General features: G+C 32.2%; 4 protein-coding genes across 6 annotated transcripts; 1 reads left to right on the forward strand and 3 right to left on the reverse strand.

The window, feature by feature from the left end:
* Positions 1 to 167: 167 nt before the first annotated feature.
* On the reverse strand, positions 168 to 6,553 carry LOC134835931 (zinc finger protein swm). Of its 2 annotated transcripts, none has more exons than XM_063850961.1 (5): positions 6,446 to 6,553; positions 5,736 to 5,871; positions 1,929 to 4,158; positions 1,406 to 1,603; positions 168 to 858 (listed from the first exon to the last, which is right to left on the reverse strand). In XM_063850961.1, exons 2-5 carry the CDS (start codon positions 5,792 to 5,794, stop codon positions 553 to 555), a joined length of 2,793 nt encoding a protein of 930 aa, XP_063707031.1. In that variant the 5' UTR covers positions 5,795 to 5,871; positions 6,446 to 6,553; the 3' UTR covers positions 168 to 552. The 2 variants fall into 2 exon arrangements, with proteins under 2 accessions (XP_063707031.1, XP_063707030.1); XM_063850960.1 differs by having other exon boundaries at positions 1,857 to 4,158.
* A 1,221-nt stretch (positions 6,554 to 7,774) lies between these two features.
* Positions 7,775 to 9,840, reverse strand: LOC134834184 (alpha-L-iduronidase). 2 transcript variants are annotated; one of them, XM_063848761.1, is made up of 3 exons: positions 9,260 to 9,840; positions 8,901 to 9,165; positions 7,775 to 8,839 (listed from the first exon to the last, which is right to left on the reverse strand). In XM_063848761.1, the coding sequence occupies exons 1-3, from the start codon at positions 9,723 to 9,725 to the stop codon at positions 7,855 to 7,857; spliced, it is 1,716 nt and encodes a 571-aa protein (XP_063704831.1). In that variant the 5' UTR covers positions 9,726 to 9,840; the 3' UTR covers positions 7,775 to 7,854. The 2 variants fall into 2 exon arrangements, with proteins under 2 accessions (XP_063704831.1, XP_063704830.1); XM_063848760.1 differs by having other exon boundaries at positions 8,901 to 9,198.
* LOC134834186 (PRADC1-like protein) lies at positions 9,755 to 10,744 on the reverse strand. Its single transcript, XM_063848762.1, has 2 exons — positions 10,471 to 10,744; positions 9,755 to 10,407 (listed from the first exon to the last, which is right to left on the reverse strand). The coding sequence occupies exons 1-2, from the start codon at positions 10,578 to 10,580 to the stop codon at positions 9,885 to 9,887; spliced, it is 633 nt and encodes a 210-aa protein (XP_063704832.1). The 5' UTR covers positions 10,581 to 10,744; the 3' UTR covers positions 9,755 to 9,884.
* Positions 10,745 to 12,349: 1,605 nt separating this feature from the next.
* LOC134835945 (ATP synthase lipid-binding protein, mitochondrial) lies at positions 12,350 to 16,077 on the forward strand. Its single transcript, XM_063850982.1, has 4 exons — positions 12,350 to 12,419; positions 12,849 to 12,937; positions 13,146 to 13,350; positions 15,151 to 16,077. The coding sequence occupies exons 2-4, from the start codon at positions 12,893 to 12,895 to the stop codon at positions 15,312 to 15,314; spliced, it is 414 nt and encodes a 137-aa protein (XP_063707052.1). The 5' UTR covers positions 12,350 to 12,419; positions 12,849 to 12,892; the 3' UTR covers positions 15,315 to 16,077.
* Positions 16,078 to 18,755: the final 2,678 nt, after the last annotated feature.

Consider the following 18,755-nt stretch of genomic DNA (forward strand, 5'->3'; position numbering starts at 1 on the left):
AATTGATCTTACCTTTAAAGTTATTTAATTATTTCGCTCTAAGTGATGATGTCATTCGTCAAAAAGTCAAAGTCTAATCTGTTCATTTGTTTTTGTTTTCAAAGTTCGAGGTCACTTACGTATTTGTTTTTTGTCAAGTTCGACTAAAACACATTTTTTTAGGGTATTTAATTAATTAATAAAATTAATTCTTCATCGTTATTTTTATTTCAAAGTGATTTTTTGCTTATTTAAGTTTCTTTTTTTTCTGTATCTCAAAATCTGCGATTTTTTTTTTATATTTTTTAATTTTATTTTTAGAAGATCTCTGATTTTTTTATCTTCTTGTGTTTTGTTTTTCTCTTTTTTTTGTATCTTGCTTTTTTTTTCTTTTTTAAAGACTTAAAATTATTAAATCAATTACAAACAATTTTAATAATATATTAATAACAATCCATTTTTTTAAATTTTTTTTTCATGTGTGTTTTCTTATCCAATCAAAAACTAATCATTTCATCAACGTGTGTAATTTTCCGTGTAAAAATGGGAGAAACAAAAAAGAAAAAGTATTTTCTAACGACGCCAGGAACGTTCTTCCTCTTGTTCGTCTTCGTCGTCGTCGATGCCAACGGAAGTTACCATCACTTGTTGCTCTTGTTGCTGCTCGACGACGTTATTGGGCTCCGAGGCGGCGACAACTGCAGCTTGTTGCTTCGTAGAAAGTGCTCCGTTTGTCGTGACCCATGAAAGTTGCATTTGTTTCTCCTTGAAGAAGCGTCCGCGTTGCATTGCTTGCTCGGCATTCAAGCGTGTTGCATAAGATATGGTGAGGGATGGCACAGATTTGTCTAACTCGTTTTTCGTAATCTCTCCAAAGTGCTGAAAATGGCGCGGAAATTAGTGAAAATTCATTAAATTTTAGAAAAATGATTTAGATTTTTTTCTGAAATTTGGATTGAGAATTGATTCGTAAAAAAAATAATTTTATAAGAAAATTTTTTTCTTATTTTTGTACAAAATTTTTTTTTAAATTTTTTTAGCTTAAAAATTATCAAATGAGTTCTCAAAATAAAAATTACGTATTTTTTACGTATTTTTTATTTTTCAATATTCAAGCTTAAGAACCATCAAAAAGACATCCAAAGAAGTTTTACATAATTTTTGATCAATTTTAAGCTTAAAAATCATCAAATAGACATTAAATAATTTTTTTTTCAAAATGTATCAAAAATTTAACTTAAATTTTTTTTTAAATTAAAAATATTAAATGAAAATTCATCAAAAAATTAATAAACGAAAAAATCTAAAAATTTTTAAATTATTTTTAAAAATTATTTGATTTTTTTTTAATTTTTTGAGTTTTATCAAAGAATTTTTAAAATTTTCGAAATAATTTCATTGAATAAACAAAAAAAAATTTTCATACCTTAAAATGACCCAAAATAATGTCGCTCTCATCCAATTCGAAACCAGTGACGCAAATTGTCGTGGGACGGCGATCTACGCTTGTCGATCCAGGCGGCGCGATTTTCGGGGGTCCCGAACGAATGCGGGACTTTGCCGTATGAATCGACTTTTGCAACTCCTTCAACTTCCTTTGAATTGCTGTCGTGTCATTTCCATCCTGAGAAAAAATTAAAAAAAAAATTAAAATTATTTTTTAAAAAAATTAAAAAAAAGTAAAAAAAAAACAAAAGTGTTGCTAAGTAATTTCTGCTTGGTCGAATTTAATAATTTTTTTTTCGTTTTTTTTTTAAATTTATTTTAAAAAAATTTTTTTTAGAAAAAAAAAACGAAAAAAATTTAAATCTACTAATTTTTTAAAATTAATTTTAGAGTGCGAGCAGCAAACATATAAAACATACGATGATGCTTACATGTTCTTGTGTTATTAAATCTAACTCGACATCAAGCAGCTCTTTTTGCTTCTGCTCTTTTGTCTTTCTAACCTGGATCGGTGGTTGAACGGCGGCAAGTCGTTGCTGCTCAGCAGCAATTTCTTTTCGCAGCGCGACAATTTTCGCATCCAGCTCTTTGATCGTGGCAATATACGTTTTCTTTTGCTCGTCCGTGACATCGGAGCGCTCAAGCAAGCCAACTGTCGATTGCATTTGCTTCAAATAGCCCTCGAGCAACGTTTGTTTCTTCTTCATGAGTCCGCAGGCGACTTGCACGGCATTTTCCTTCTGTTTCCGTGCCAATTGGGCAACTTCGCGCTTCAATTTCGGATTTGGTATCCTTACGGGAGCAACAACAGGCGGCGTCGCACCTGCTGCGGTATTCACGAGAGTCATTCCCTTGTTGCTAATCGACTGTGTGCCACCCGTAGCTGTTGTTGTCGTTATTGTACCACTCTTAACATCAACCGTAGATGTTTCCGTCGATGCCGTTGTCGTCGTTGAAGCTTGCGTCGTTGTACTAGTTGTCGTATTTGACGTCACATTCTCCGCGGAAGTCGTTGTCACGCCCGTTTTGTGATTAATGTGATACTGATTCGGATAATTATTCTTCCGAAATGAGCTTGGGTCGGGTTTGGGAGCTCCTCCTTGCGGTGCAGCGCCTTGTTCGCCATTCGCAGTGCCCGCAGCAGGCGCCGAATGCCAAAAAACTTTAATAAAACGATTATTCAAGACAGCTTCCGTGCTGCGATATGCCACATTTGCCTCGGCATGCGTCGAAAACGTTACAATCGCAGCTTCGGGATCGCCATCATAACAAACTTGCATGTTGACAATCTTGCCAAACTTGGAAAAATGATTGTTCAGATGGGAAATCGCATTAAGGCCTCGCGGAATTTTCCGTAACTCGAGCGAGCAATTTTGTTGCGCCGAAACACGTGGTCCGAGACGATTTTGGATCGGGGGTTTGCGTTTATTGGGACCTTCGTTCATGCCCGGCGCCGAAGTTTCGTCTTGTTCGAAGCGTCGCTTGATGTGCGGCGGCAATTGGGCAGTTTGTAACAAATCTCCTGATGCGCCGCCAGCATTTCCGCCATCGACTACAGGTACGGGAATCAGTTCGCGTTGTTGTTGTTGCTGCAATTGTTGCTGGCTTTGCGGTTGCAAGGGCGTCGGATTAAGCGGGAATGGAAAAGCGCCCGTTGGAGGTCTCGCTCCGGGAGGAAGTCTTCCAAATCCGGGATTATTCATGCCTCCGGGTCCATTAGGACGCATACCGCGATTCCATAAATCCGGAGCATAAGGACTGTATTCGGGATGCACGGGACCTCCTCGTAACGGAGCATTTTGCTGAATCGACAACAACGCGGGGTTATTGATATCTTCAAGTACGACAGGATCGACGCCATGATCCCATGGACAAGTTTCGCCTCGCATGCAATAACCTTTTTCGTCGAAATCGCGACATCTTTGACGTTTTTTCGGATGCATTTCGTGTTCGATCGCCATATTGGGCGAAATTGAACGCGATGGCTTTTTACGTTCAGGCGACACAGAACGACTTCTTGATCCGCTTTGACTGCGATTTCGACGGAAATTACCTCCGCTGTTCCCGCCTCGTCTCTCAAATCTTCTCTGATTCTGTGGCGGCGACTTATTCCTGTACTTATGAACATTCCTCTCCCGATTATGTTCGACATTACGACGTTCTTTCGATCTGCTTCGTTTCGTACTTCGCTCAAAGGAACGCGAACGAGATCGATTTCGCCTCCTGCCGATGTCGCGGGAACTGTTACTGCTGCTATGGCTTTCTTCCTTGATCTTTGAGGGACTTCCGTTTCGCGTGTGATGATGCGTCGTATGGGGCGTCGTCGTTGCCGACGTTACCGTCGATTGACTCGCACCGCCTCCGCTTGTACTTTGAATTGAGGATAACGGCGACAACGAAAGGCTGTCAAATTCTTTGGTTTTATTGTCACTTAGGGGTGGCGTGCATTCGCGTTCGCTCTTCGATTGGCTACTCGCGAGCAAGGCATCCGTCGAACCCGTGGGTATGGAAAGCGTTTCGACATCGACACCGTCGACGGAAGATGAGGCGGCATGCGTCAAATATTCCTCGCTCTTGATCGCGTCGAAAAGGCGCTCGAGGAACGGAGACGTTTCTTGGCCCAAGAAGACGTCTAACTGCTCCTGCATGCATTGCTTTAGTTCTTTCGCGGGTTTCTCCTTCTTCAATAATGCCAACACGTATCGCGCTAATGCTGCTGGATCCGCATCACATCTGAAAAAAGATGAAAAAAATTATATTTTTAATTGCTGATAACTTTTTTAAGGTCATTTCAAATTAATTTGAAAAATTTTGTCTCACATTTTTTTTATTTCAAAATATGGAGTAAAGATAACAAAATTTTAAGTATTTTTCTCATAAAATTCTAATTTTCGAGAAAATTGAAAATTTTTTAATATTTTTCTGATTTTAATTTAATTTTTAATTTGAGATTTATTGATTTAAAATTGACTTAAGAATTTTTTAAGTTGAAAAATTAAAAATAAATTAAAAAATATTTTTTTTTAAATTTAAAAAAAAATATATTTCAAGAAGAATTTAAATTAAAATAATAACATTAAAAAAAATAATTTTATATATATTTTTTTTATTAATTTTAAATTTAATTAATTAAAAAAATCATAAAATTAATTTATTTTCAAATTAACAAAATTAAAACTATTTTAAGAATATTTAGAGTTAAAAATAATAAATATTTAAAAAAAAAATAAATTAAAATTTTTTTTTTATTATATTTAAAAATTAATAAAATATATTTTTTTGAAGAAGATTTTAAACTCTAAAATGAATAAAATGTAAATAAAATAATTATAATTAATTAAATTAATTAATATTAACAAAATTAAAATAAATTTAAGAATATTTCAATTTTAATAATAAAACAAAAATTGAAAAAAAAATATATATAAAAATTTAGTATTTAATTTTTGAAATTGGTGAAAAATATATTTTTTCAAGAAAATTTAAAAAATATAAAAAAATGAAAATGTAAATAAAATTGGAATTAATTAAAATTTAAATTTTTTTTTTAATAAAAAAAAATTTAAAAAAAAAAATTAATTTAAAAATTATTTAAAAAAAATAAATTAATTAATTAAAATTTTTAATACATTTTTACATTTTTGTACTCATTTATTATTTTATACCAAAAAATTTTCGAATTCGAAAAAAAATCACTTAAAAATAAAATTTTAAAATGCTAAATCCTTAAAAAAATTTGAAAATTTTAATTTTTCCAATTAAATTGGTTAAAAATTAACTAATTTTAATTTTTAATTAATTAATTTTTTAAAATTTATTTTTCTTTTAATTTTTTTTTAAATAATTTTTAAATTTTTAATCAAATTCTTTAAATTTTTTAAATTTCCCAAAAAACAAAAACTCAAAATTAACTTTAAACCGATTAAAGTCACAAAAATAGAATTTTCGACTCCAACTTTATACAAATAACATAAAATTACAACAACAAATCGTCTACATAAGCAAGCAATCAGTGTTCGGTACACGTGAACGTGCTTCTGCATACATTATACGCATTCATTACAAGTTCCCAATCTGGCCTACTTTTACTTTCAAGCTATAATTTTGAACATTTTACACTGATTTCAGCCTCTTGCAGTCACATGCGACATGTTGCTACGCTACTGCTTCGATTGTTTTTGGTCGCATGTCACGCAGGACGAGGACATGGATTTTTTTTCGTTAAAAATTTCTTCCAAAAAATAAAACTCGTTTCGCAGCATGTTATTATGTAAATGCGAGAAGAAAAAAAATTCAAATTTTTTACTTACAATGGCTCAAGAATGACCGTCAGCCAATTCCGTAGTGCATCCGGATTGTTTATGTGCATTTTTGACGATGTTTTGTTGACTAATTTTATCACTGGATTAATTTCCTGTTTTTTTTGTTTTGCTTCTAATGTTGATTCTGCGGAGAGAAGACGAGAAATGAAATTATTAGTTTTGGAGATCTCCTGCTTGGCACGAAACAATGGGTAGGTAAGATATTTTCGTGCGACGCGATGACTGGAACGAGCCCACATACGTCGAAATGCGATCGAATAATAAAAATTATTTCACAAAATGACGAAAAAAAAGTGCTGCGCTCGATTTTGTGGCAAAAAATCAACAAAAAATCGAAAAAATTGACGACTGGCAGGATCAAAGTGCACTCGAATCGATTTATTTATTTATTTACCGTCGCACGGATTTCATAACAGCAATTTTTTTTTGTCACACTGCATACGCAGATTTAATTTACGATCGCACATAACACAACACAACAACTAATGGAGACCTTGAGAAGACTTTTGAAAAAAAAAGTGTTTTTGAAAAAAAATTATATTGCTTCGCGTACGCGTACACGTTTGATTGTACGAGAACAGAAAATTGAATGGCGAATGAAAATTCGTGAAAATTTAAAATTGCCCAAAAATGCACGAAAATTCGTTTAAATCTGCGGGAATTTGTGTCGATTCGATGCCCGGCGACTCGATACTTACTTTCTCGTGTGTTTAGATAAATAAATCGCGTTTATTTATGACTAAATTTGAGATTTTTTGTATTTTTCTGGATGTTTGTGTGTCCCAGAAAGTATTACCAATGCAAATTTTTCTTTGATTTGAAATGTTGATGGGGAGTTTTATCAATTTCATTCGTCTCAGAGTTGAAATGAACTTGAATTAGAAAATGGCGAGTTGTTTTATCAATTTCATTCGTCTCAGAGATGTTGACTACTGTATCACGGCGAACAACAAACTCCGGCGTGGGTTGTAATCGCCGATCGCCGGGGGTATCCATTTGTCATCACGCTAATTCAAGATTCGTCCGGCGATCAGAACCCACACCGGAGTTTGTTGTTCGCCGTGATACAGTAGTCAACATCTCTGAGACGAATGAAATTGATAAAACAACTCGCCATTTTCTAATTCAAGTTCAAATCATTTGTGAGACGAATGAAATTGATAACTGCATTTCCATTTTTTGCCGCCAGAGGGATTTTTACCGCCATTTGCTAATTCAAAATTTAACGACATCATCCAAAAAGGTAAAAATATCTCAAAAAAACCCTCAAAATTGTCTAAAAAACAGGAAATTTTTGTAAAAATCAATCAAGAAACGCTTCAAAAATGGCTCCAACGAACGCAGTGAACCGTTTACAAGACTTGCGCAACGAAAATGCGTCAAATATCAATCCGGCAAAGAACCAGCCGATCAACCAGGCCCCCAAATCCGCATTTAAAGATCTCACAAACGCCAAAAAGGACACCGGCAACATTCTCGGCAACAAACCAGGCTCCTCTTTCCGTACTCCGCAAGTTTCGAGCAAAAAAGACGCCAAACCGCAAAAGGAACAAGTTCAAATTTACATGGATGACTTTTGTACGTCGCTTCCCAAACGCAAAGACATCTTCCCGGAAATGTCTTGGAGCGCCTTGAACACAGATAAGCTCGCGGAAAAGTTTTCGCAGCCACTGACGAGCGATTGTCTCGGTTTCGAGGTCTTCAAAGATGATGAATTTGTGATGGCGCCCATTGAAGACCCTGTACTGCCCGAAATTCCCGAGATGGATTTCAATTTTTCGGTTGGCGAGGACTCATTTAAGGTCGATTCTGATGATTTTGTGCTACAACCGATGAAAATTGATGATTTGCCCGATATGGATTTCACAGATTTCACCTTTGCTTTGTAAAATTGGCAACTTTTCTTCTCTCAAGGTTCAAATTTATGTGATAAAAACTTAAAAAAAACTTACCAACTGCCAAAAAAGATAAGAAACCGACTTGGAATCACATTTTCTCTCTCAGGATTTAATGTTTAATAATTAGAATTGATAAAATACGTATTAAATTTAATGATCTCATGTAATTTTTTTGGTTTTCTTTCTCATGAATGATTAAAAATATGACTTTACATGCAATGAACTTCCGAAAATTCACTTTTTTGCATTAAAATGTCGACGGAGCGTACTTTGTAACATCCCAAAGTAGCATTTTTCGCTCTAAACTGGAAATTCATGAAAGGAACATGACGATTTTTGGTAATTTCTTCCCATTTTCCGTCTTTTTTTCCTTGAAAATACACTTGATATGTCAAAATGCATCGTTCCTCGTAGAATTTATCACTCCAAATGATCAAAACTTCATCTTCGGTAACTTTTGTCAAACGAATTTCATGAATTTTTATCGGCGCAGGTGTTCCTTCTTCACAAGCTCTTATCAAAATGATCGAGGAACGTTCTTCTGTGATGTCAAAATGAGTTAAAGTCTCTTTTTTGCCATGATCCAGTAGTAAAGGTGTCTGAATTTTCCGTAAAATGTCACGAAATGCGGGATTTGGGAATGCAGGACTGCCATTTTTTACCCAAAAATGATAAGGATCCGTCACGCCATCGATAATTCCTTCCACGGAATACCAAATTGTCGTGTTTGAAGCTCTTTTAAGAAGTTCTTGTGGTAATTCATAACGAAAAATGTTCGTTTTGATGGATTTTTTCATCACCAATATCGTTGAGAGGTAAAATTTTGAACCTTTTCCTATCGTGCTTAAGTAGATAACGTCACTTCCATTCCAATTTTGCTTCTTTTCGATGTCAAAAGCTAACGGACCAAGATTCGCCATCAATCCAAGTGCAGCAAAAACGGGTTTTTGAAAGAATTGTGTATGCCACGGGTTGGAATTGTTCATTTGGAATCGTGCCAAGAGCGTTCTTTGGGTAAATTGGTGCGGATAAAAGCTGAGAAAGGCGTTATCGTGACTAATTGACTCCAAATTGATGATTTCGTTGTAAATTGCAGTCCAATGAAGAAGAATAGTTTCAACTACGGTAGCAGCGTAACGGATGTCAGCTTGAAATTCACGCGGTTCGGACCATGTAACGATTGGATCTGCTTCACTAAAAGAAAATTTTCATAAATTTTTGATTTTTTGATGATAAAAATTAATTAAAAACTCACTCGTTGGAGAATTTCATCTGAGATAACCGTGGAAAAGTGTTCGAAAGTTCAACAATAAGAGAAATTGTCTCACTAAATACAGATTCAGCTGATCCATTGCCTTTACGATGAAAAGTTATGACATCAAAAGGACATTTTTTGGTCCCATCTTGACATAATTCAACAGCTTTCCAACAAAATTCGTGATTTTTTGGGTTTCGAAACAATCCTGCAGGTCCTCTTAGAGTAAAATTGTGTCCTGATTCGTCAGAAATTCGTTCAAGTCCTATTTTTAAGGCTTGAATGTAGTTCAAATAGTCTAAAAATAATCAAAAAAATTATTTAAAAAAAATTCTTGAGAAAAAATTTCAAAAATTTACCATCTAAAGTGAAATTTAAAACGTTATAAGACTTCAAATCCGGTTCATTCCATGTCTCCAACTTCCATTTCGAGGTAATTTCAATTCCATACCGCATCGTGTAACGTTTCAAGAGCTCATAAATGTCATTTTCATACTCAAATTTGCGATGACTCATGATTTCAAGTCCTAAATTCATCTTTTTTTGTACCAATCCATCCAAAAATTTATCTAATTTTCCATATTTATCGCCTTTCGAGTCAACCAAGTCCAACAACCAATGAATTCGGATCGTTTCAAGTCCCTGATTCGGCAGTGAGCTGATCAAATCAACGTTTGTGAGGGTATCTGATGACAAAAGTACCTCCCTTGGGTCATTTCCAATCGGAGCGAATCCCGTATTGGTCCAAAAACGTCGCAGAATTTTCGGAGGTAACGCATTGCATGTCAAAAAAAGTGATAAGGTAACGAAAATGATGAAATTCATTGCTTTTCTTCAATTTTTTAAGTAATTTTTTTTATAACTATGACAACTGTTTGCACGCAAACAAGCGTTATGACACTAATTTTATCTGATAATGACTAGTTTTAATATTTTTTTGGTTTTTTCTCGTCGTTTTTTTAGTTTTAATGCTTTTATTTTCTATCACAGTCCCAACCACGGCGGCGTATTTATCTGATGCAGCGGCACAAACGTTAAATTGATATTTAAATTAATGACGGCGTAGTCTCGTTGCAGGCGATTCAACGTACTCCGAATGATTTTTCCGTTTTTTCCGAGCAAAAATCCCGCTGGAATGCTCGTTTGACGTCCCGAATCGTCGTCTACCATCTCGATGTAGATTTCATTGTCGCCCTCCGCTGCTGTCGACTCCGTTATAATCACAGCTTTGCCTCCCAATCGCTCGATATTGATTGTTTTTGTCAGAAATGAGCAATCGCCGCGTTCTACGAGTGCGACATTCCCTCGAATGTCCTCGGCGTTCCTCACGGTACTAATTAAACACGCATCTGGCGGTATCACGGGCACCAAAGCGACGTCCCTCAACTTAAAATTAGCGTTAAAAGTCCCTCCGAAATCCTTCGCTGGCTTTATGCGGTACGTGTACTCCAGTTCTGGGGGCTCTGTGATTTCGAAAAAAACGTCATTATTGATTATGTCGAATGTGCTGCATGGAAGACACGAGAAATTATTAATTTTTGAAGGAAAAAAATAAAGAAAAAATACTCACGACACTCGGGTATTCACGAGAACAGATCCAACTTCTGTCGGGTGAATTAATTCCAACAAAACAACGAAAGAAATTAGGAATTTTGTGGAATCCGGAGTTGTTGTTGACATTTTTCTACGTGATTCTGAAAACTGACGTGGGTTTCTTTTTCAAAAAATCTGTTGGAAAAAATTATTTTTGATAAATTTTTCTATCAAAAACTCATTTTTTGGCTTTTAAATCTTTGAAAATTTTATTATTGTGAAAATAAATCACGTAAAATGCTTGAAATTATTTAAAATTTCTTTAATTTATTAATTTTTGTTTTTTTAAAAGACCTAATGCACAAAAAATTGAAGTTAGGGTTTGCAAGTAACTTTGGTGTTTTGCTCGGAGTTTGCTCGAGCATTCTCAAAAATTATTTAAAAATTCAAAAAAATTAATTAGGGAACAGAAAAAAATATTTTTGGAGTTCAAATAAGTTTTTTCAATGAAATTTAATAAAATTTTGAATTTTTCTATGAGGCTATGAGACTGATAAATTTTTATCGATTTGGAGCAAGATTTGACAAAAATGGCTTTGACACAGTTTTTGACACAGTTTTTGATTTAGTTTTGCTCTTGATTTAGTTTTCAAAACAAAACTATGTCAAAGAAAAAAATTTTTTCAGTTTCAATTTTTTAAATGGCTCCTGTACATCGAAAACGCAAAATTTCAGCAAAATTTAGAAAAAGTCCAAAACAAAAGTTGTTTCTAAAGACAAAACCTTCAATTTGAGCTGGAGAACCGTGATCTACAAAAGTTGAAAAAATTTTGAAAAATCGGTATGTGAGCCCTCATAATAAGAGGATTTTGACTGAAATTTTTTTTCATCAATTTTTTTTGCTAACATCTTTAAAAGGCTCCTGTACATCGGAAACGCAAAATTTGGAAAAAGTCCAAAACAAAAGTTGTTTCTAAAGACAAAACCTTCAATTTGAGAACGGGAGAATTTTGGTGATCTACAAAAGTCAATTTTCAATTTGAAAAATGGTGTAATGTGAGCCCTCATAATAAGAGGATTTTGGCTGAAATTTTTTTTCATCAATTTTTTTTGCTAACATCTTTAAAAGGCTCCTGTACATCGGAAACGCAAAATTTGGAAAAAGTCCAAAACAAAAGTTGTTTCTAAAGACAAAACCTTCAATTTGAGCTGGAGAACCGTGATCTACAAAAGTTGAAAAAATTTTGAAAAATCGGTATGTGAGCCCTCATAATAAGAGGATTTTGGCTGAAATTTTTTTTGATCAATTTTTTTTGCTAACATCTTTAAAAGGCTCCTGTACATCGAAAACGCAAAATTTGGAAAAAGTCCAAAACAAAAGTTGTTTCTAAAGACAAAACCTTCAATTTGAGACGGAGAACGGTGATCTAACTCAATTTTCAAAAATGGGTAAGTGAGCCCTAATATTAAGATCATCAGCATTAAAAACAGCGTCACAAAATTTTCGTTTTATTTTAAAATTTTTAAAACCCATCGGAGTTGATAGAGATTAAAAATATTCGAAATTTAATTTTTTTGTTTAGAAAAATATTTGAAAACTTTGATAAAAATCGAGAGGAGTCAACCCATAATAAGTGTTATTTATTAAAAAATAAAAAAATTACCCTATCTGTAAACAAAATTTATCAATTTACGAATTTCACTAAACTTAAAAAAATGTTTTGAACTTCAAAAAAATTAAATTTAGATCAAATTTTAATTCTAAAATTAGATGAAAAACGTAAAAAAAATTTTTTCTCAAAATTTTAAAACTTTTTTAATTTTGCTCGAGCAAACTCCGAGCATCTAAAAAATTTACAAACCCAAATCTCAATGCAAAAAACTTGTGTTACGTCAAAAACGAACCAATCCGTTTCAAGCACATTTTTCGGAACCATCATTCGTGTTTTTCATTAGCAGAAGAAAGGTCTTTGCGCCGCACGTAAAGTAAGTAAAATGGTGTAAAAAGTGTCCAAAATACCTGTAAACGAGTGAAAAAATGCGGAAAACTCACAAAAGCCCCAAATCAAATGGAGAATCACGGAATTACGAATTATTTCACAGCAAAAACGAAAAATTAAAATTTTCTTGTCGTGTCGGCCATATTGTAAAATCGGGCGAATTACATAAAAGGTCTCAATTAGCAAGAAATACGCGAAAATTGTGACTAAATACGAGAAAAAAGCAAAGTTTGGAGCACATTTGATTAATTTCATGCAGTTTTCCAAAGTTTTTCCATTTAATTTCGGGATAAAACGGGTTCTTCGGTTTTCGTTACGTAACCAGTTCAGAAGCGGCTCACTATACGAACACACAAAAAGTGCTTCGGATGAGGAAAAAATGAGAAATTAATGTTTTTCTTGTTTTTCTTTGCAGTTTCTCTTAGTTCGACAACCGTTAAAAAACAAAAAGAAGACAAAATGTTCACATCAGCTGCCCGTGTTGCCCCACTTGCACGCAATGTCGTAAGTATTGACCTCCTTTTGCATTTAATTATCAACTTTGTTGCTTCGGAAAATTCTTGTAAGCAAAAAAAAAAAAAGAAAATTAATTACATAAGACTTTTCCGATCAACTTTTATCTGTACGAGATGCATACGTGTCTCTATAGCATACGTACAGCTTCTATAGATTATGCAGGTTATGTAATTGACGAAAAAAAATTCGATTTCAGGTTGTCAACGGAACCAAGGCTTACTTGCGGCCCTTGAGCAGTGCTGTTATCAGCCAAAGCCAGACATTAGCTGCCCAAAACACATCATCTGTAGCTCTATTGCCACAAGTCAGATGTTTCCAAACATCCCCCGTTACACGTGATATCGATTCTGCAGCTAAATTCATCGGTGCAGGCGCTGCCACAGTCGGTGTTGCTGGATCCGGTAAGTTTTTCATCCATAAAAAACTTCCTTCACACATCCCCGTACCGCCAAATTTTCATATGATGATCGAATGTAGGGCGCTTATGTAACATCAAGTGTCCTACAAATTTGCCATTTGCTCATTATGATATCAAAATGCCGCCAAATCGTCAAGAAACTGAAGCAAAAGTTGTCGAAACGCACTTTGACTAGAGAGAATCTTGCATCTGGGGCACACATACGAGTATCTGATTACTCCAAGACAATTCTTGTCGTTGCCTCGGGAAGGTCTGAGACATTGCGCACAGCACGTTGGCTGATTAAGAACACTCTAGACGGGTGCCCGACTAATGTAGGGGTTGGGGAACAAGAAATTCTGCATCGTCCTTCGGGGCGATGTATTGGAAACTCTTATCGCACGCATTTTAAGTTCGATTTGCAAGCAGAGGTCACACTCTGAACTCAATTCAGACTATTCTTTCTCTAGTCTTCTAGCTTTTCGCAACTTTTTACGAAGGTTTTTGACATTTTTTGGCGTGTTTTTACGATTTCAGAAGAGCAATGGCAAAAGTTCTGATGAAAATTTTCATTTTTTATCCTTAAAATCGCACCTCATCCATTCATTTGTTCATTAACACACACACAGGCGTCGGAATTGGAACTGTTTTCGCAGCGTTGATTCAGGGTTACGCAAGAAACCCTTCTCTCAAACAGCAACTTTTCTCCTATGCCATTCTCGGATTTGCCCTTTCCGAGGCAATGGGTCTTTTTTGCATCATGATTGCCTTTCTCATGTTATTTGCTTTGTAATTCTCTCTGTCTCTCACTCATTTCTGCACGAATAATTTGTTTTCCTTAATAAAATGACTCTTTGAAATACGATTTCTTAAAAAAAAAAAATAAAAAACTTTATTCCAAGACATTTTTTTTCAATTTAAAAAAAATATTTTTTTATAAAAAAATTAAAATTATTAAAAATATTCGATTTGAATATTTTGAAATTAGATTTCTTAAAAAAAATAAAAAAAAATTACTCCAAGACATTTTTTCAATTAAAAAAATATTTCTTTAAAAATAATAAATTTATTAAAAATATACAAAAATTTTCCCTTAAATCTTATTTCAAGATTTTTTAAAAAAAATTAATTACAAGTTTTTTTTTCAACTAAAAAAAAAATAAAAATTATTAAAAATTTTTCTTCTTTAAAAAAAAGCAAAAAAAAAAAATATTTTGTTAAAAATTAAAAAATTTTATTTAAATAAATTTTCTGCATCACATTTAATTTTTTTTTTTGTTCAAAAATGAAAAAAAAAAAATTTTTAAATTTTGAATTAATTTAATTTCAAGACGTTTCCACAGAAAAAATTTAAAAAATATATAAAATTAATTTTTTCACCATCAAATTTTCGAAACATATTTTTTGAACAAAAATAAAAAAAAATATTTTTTTTAAAAATTTTTAATTGAATTAATACAATAATTTTCGCCAAATATTTAAATTATTGAATTGAATTTTTTGCATCAAATTTCTAAAAAAAATTTTTTAATTTAAAATAAAAATTTCCAATTAAAATTAATTCCAAAACACTCCAAACTGAGAAAAAAAATTGAAAGAAAAAAAATCAAAAAATCCCAAGATTTCATTCCAAAAAGTATCCAACGATACTTACCAAGTTCCAATCATCAGCAGGTAACGCACACTTATCATTTTCATTTCATCATTTTTCTTGTGTTCGTCCCTCACATTTCATTTTTTGTGTAAAATTTTAAAATAAAAAACTTTTTCTAATAATTTTTCTTTTTCTAAAATCTCCCAACAGGTGCTGGTATCGGAACAGTATTCGGCTCCCTCATCATCGGTTATGCCCGAAACCCATCACTTAAACAACAATTGTTCTCATATGCCATCTTGGGTTTCGCCTTGTCTGAAGCTATGGGACTTTTCTGTCTTATGATGGCCTTCTTGTTGCTATTCGCTTTCTAAGAAGTGTTCATCGTTGTCGCGAGTCAGTGTGTTACAATTCTGCTAAGGAATAAATTTATAAAATTAATTAAAAATACAAAAAAAAAAAATATACACAGTTAAATTCAGTTACAAATTTACCCACAAAATTTCAAAAAAAAAACAAGTCGTCGTCTTAAAAAAAAATTAAGTTTAATCCAGTCAGTCTATAAAAAGCGAACGTGAGAGAGAGAATGTGTTTCCCTTTCGACCTTTCCTTTTTATAACACAAAAATTCTACTTACCTTCTAAGATAATGACAACAGCAACAACAAAAACGTGCAATCAACCAACAACCAACCGGATTGCCAGACGAATCGATTGTGAATCCTTATTATTTTTTAACTTTTTTTTTATTAAAAAAATCACAAACTTTGTTAAATTGTTAGAATTTCAAAATTAAACGAACGATTCGACGAACATCTCTAACTTTCACCCATGAAATCGAATGAATTACAACAGAATTCCAGTAAATCTTTCATTTCATATTGAAATAATAAAAAAAAAAATAATTTAAACCGTACAGAACTAGAGAACAACAAAAGGGCGCAAAAATATTGAAAATTCATAGATTTTTACTCAAAAGAAAAAAAGATTGCTCATTAAAAATTCTTTTGTGGGGATTTCGGTTCAACACGGGGAAACATTTTGCTGAGCGATTTATCAAGTGACGTTCTATTTTTTGTAGTTTGGGAGGACTTGGGAAGTAGCGTCGCTTGTTTTTCGCCAAACAGGAAATCACCAACTCTTCCAACAATCTGTGAATTTAAATATTTTCAATTTTTAAAAAATAAGATCAAAAAAATGATGTTAACATCCGCATTATTAGAGAAAAAATGACTAAGATCCGTTTTGAAAATAAAGAACAATATGCTAGTGAAAAAATCTGTTTTATTTTTTTTTTCTTTTTGGAAGAATGGCTTCAACTTGTTCAATTATTTGACGAAATAAATTTTTTTTTCTCATGAAAAATAATTTTTCAACCAACTTTTGTCAGTTTTATTGCTTAAAAGTTAATAAATATTCATTCTAAAGTTGATTTTCATTGATATCTGATCGATTTTTGATGAAATAAAAAAAAGTACGATTTTATCATGTGAGGAGCAAAAATCGTACTTTTTTTCTCAAGTCAATTTTCAACCAATTTTTGATGGGTTTCAAAGCTAAAATTTAATAAATATTCATTCTAAAGTTGATTTTCATTGATATCTGATCGATTTTTGATGAAATAAAAAAAAGTACGATTTTATCATGTGAGGAGCAAAAATCGTACTTTTTTTCTCAAGTCAATTTTCAACCAACTTTTGATGGGTTTCAAAGCTAAAATTTAATAAATATGCATTTTAAAGTTGATTTCCATTGATATCTGATCGATTTTTGATGAAATAAAAAAAAGTACGATTTTATCATGTGAGGAGCAAAAATCGTACTTTTTTTCTCAAGTCAATTTTCAACCAACTTTTGATGGGTTTCAAAGCTAAAATTTAATAAATATTCATTCTAAAGTTGATTTCCATTGATATCTGATCGATTTTTGATGAAATAAAAAAAAGTACGATTTTATCATGTGAGGAGCAAAAATCGTACTTTTTTTCTCAAGTCAATTTTCAACCAATTTTTGATGGGTTTCAAAGCTAAAATTTAATAAATATTCATTTTAAAGTTGATTTCCATTGATATCTGATCGATTTTTGATGAAATAAAAAAAGTACGATTTTATCATATGAGGAGCAAAAATCGTACTTTTTTTCTCAAGTCAATTTTCAACCAACTTTTGATGGGTTTCAAAGCTAAAATTTAATAAATATTCATTCGATTTTTGAAATAAAAAAACATTCTAAATCTGATCGATTTTTGATGATTTTTAAAAAAAAGTACGATTTTATCATGTGAGGAGCAAAAATCGTACTTTTTTTCTCAAGTCAATTTTCAACCAACTTTTGATGGGTTTCAAAGCTAAAATTTAATAAATATTCATTCTAAAGTTGATTTTCATTGATATCTGATCGATTTTTGATGAAATAAAAAAAAGTACGATTTTATCATGTGAGGAGCAAAAATCGTACTTTTTTTCTCAAGTCAATTTTCAACCAACTTTTGATGGGTTTCAAAGCTAAAATTTAATAAATATTCATTTTAAAGTTGATTTTCATTGATATCTGATCGATTTTTGATGAAATAAAAAAAAGTACGATTTTATCATGTGAGGAGCAAAAATCGTACTTTTTTTCTCAAGTCAATTTTCAACCAACTTTTGATGGGTTTCAAAGCTAAAATTTAATAAATATTCATTCTAAAGTTGATTTCCATTGCTATCTGATCGATTTTTGATGAAATAAAAAAAATACGATTTTATCATGTGAGGAGCAAAAATCGTACTTTTTTTCTCAAGTCAATTTTCAACCAACTTTTGATGGGTTTCAAAGCTAAAATTTAATAAATATTCATTCTAAAGTTGATTTCCATTGATATCTGATCGATTTTTGATGAAATAAAAAAAAGTACGATTTTATCATGTGAGGAGCAAAAATCGTACTTTTTTTCTCAAGTCAATTTTCAACCAACTTTTGATGGGTTTCAAAGCTAAAAGTTAATAAATATGCATTTTAAAGTTGATTTTCATTGATATCTGATCGATTTTTGAAGAAATAAAAAAAAGTACGATTTTATCATATGAGGAGCAAAAATCGTACTTTTTTTCTCAAGTCAATTTTCAACCAACTTTTGATGGGTTTCAAAGCTAAAATTCAATAATATTCATTTCAAAGTTGATTTCCATTGATATCTGATCGATTTTTGATGAAATAAAAAAAAGTACGATTTTATCATGTGAGGAGCAAAAATCGTACTTTTTTTCTCAAGTCAATTTTCAACCAACTTTTGATGGGTTTCAAAGCTAAAAGTTAATAAATATGCATTTTAAAGTTGATTTTCATTGATATCTGATCGATTTTTGATGAAATAAAAAAAGTACGATTTTATCATGTGAGGAGCAAAAATCGTACTTTTTTTCTCAAGTCAATTTTCAACCAACTTTTGATGGGTTTCAAAGCTAAAATTTAATAAATATTCATTCTAAAGTTGATTTCCATTGATATCTGATCGATTTTTGATGAAATAAAAAAAAGTACGATTTTATCATATGAGGAGCAAAAATCGTACTTTTTTTCTCAAGTCAATTTTCAACCAACTTTTGATGGGTTTCAAAGCTAAAATTTAATAAATATTCATTCTAAAGTTAATTTCCATTGATATCTGATCGATTTTTGATGAAATAAAAAAAAGTACGATTTTATCATGTGAGGAGCAAAAATCGTACTTTTTTTCTCAAGTCAATTTTCAACCAACTTTTGATGGGTTTCAAAGCTAAAATTTAATAAATATTCATTCTAAAGTTGATTTCCATTGATATCTGATCGATTT

This window comes from Culicoides brevitarsis, chromosome 3 (genome assembly GCF_036172545.1).
Source record: "Culicoides brevitarsis isolate CSIRO-B50_1 chromosome 3, AGI_CSIRO_Cbre_v1, whole genome shotgun sequence".
NCBI classification, from domain to species: Eukaryota; Metazoa; Arthropoda; class Insecta; order Diptera; family Ceratopogonidae; genus Culicoides; species Culicoides brevitarsis.

Excerpts from the sequence above, each read along its gene's own strand:
- LOC134835931 (XM_063850960.1), bottom strand. The coding sequence starts at position 5,794 with ATGCACATAAACAATCCGGATGCACTACGGAATTGGCTGACGGTCATT. Across the intron at positions 4,159-5,735 it reads ACGGTCATTCTTGAGCCATT|ATGTGATGCGGATCCAGCAG; the intron begins GTAAGTAAAAAA and ends ATCTTTTTTCAG. Across the intron at positions 1,604-1,856 it reads ATTTAATAACACAAGAACAT|GATGGAAATGACACGACAGC; the intron begins GTAAGCATCATC and ends ATTTTTTCTCAG.
- LOC134834184 (XM_063848760.1), bottom strand. The coding sequence starts at position 9,725 with ATGAATTTCATCATTTTCGTTACCTTATCACTTTTTTTGACATGCAAT. Across the intron at positions 9,199-9,259 it reads TTTAAATTTCACTTTAGATG|ACTATTTGAACTACATTCAA; the intron begins GTAAATTTTTGA and ends GATTATTTTTAG. Across the intron at positions 8,840-8,900 it reads CAGATGAAATTCTCCAACGA|TGAAGCAGATCCAATCGTTA; the intron begins GTGAGTTTTTAA and ends ATTTTCTTTTAG.
- LOC134834186 (XM_063848762.1), bottom strand. The coding sequence starts at position 10,580 with ATGTCAACAACAACTCCGGATTCCACAAAATTCCTAATTTCTTTCGTT. Across the intron at positions 10,408-10,470 it reads CTCGTGAATACCCGAGTGTC|CACATTCGACATAATCAATA; the intron begins GTGAGTATTTTT and ends TCTTCCATGCAG.
- LOC134835945 (XM_063850982.1), top strand. The coding sequence starts at position 12,893 with ATGTTCACATCAGCTGCCCGTGTTGCCCCACTTGCACGCAATGTC. Across the intron at positions 12,938-13,145 it reads CCCCACTTGCACGCAATGTC|GTTGTCAACGGAACCAAGGC; the intron begins GTAAGTATTGAC and ends ATTCGATTTCAG. Across the intron at positions 13,351-15,150 it reads AGTCGGTGTTGCTGGATCCG|GTGCTGGTATCGGAACAGTA; the intron begins GTAAGTTTTTCA and ends ATCTCCCAACAG.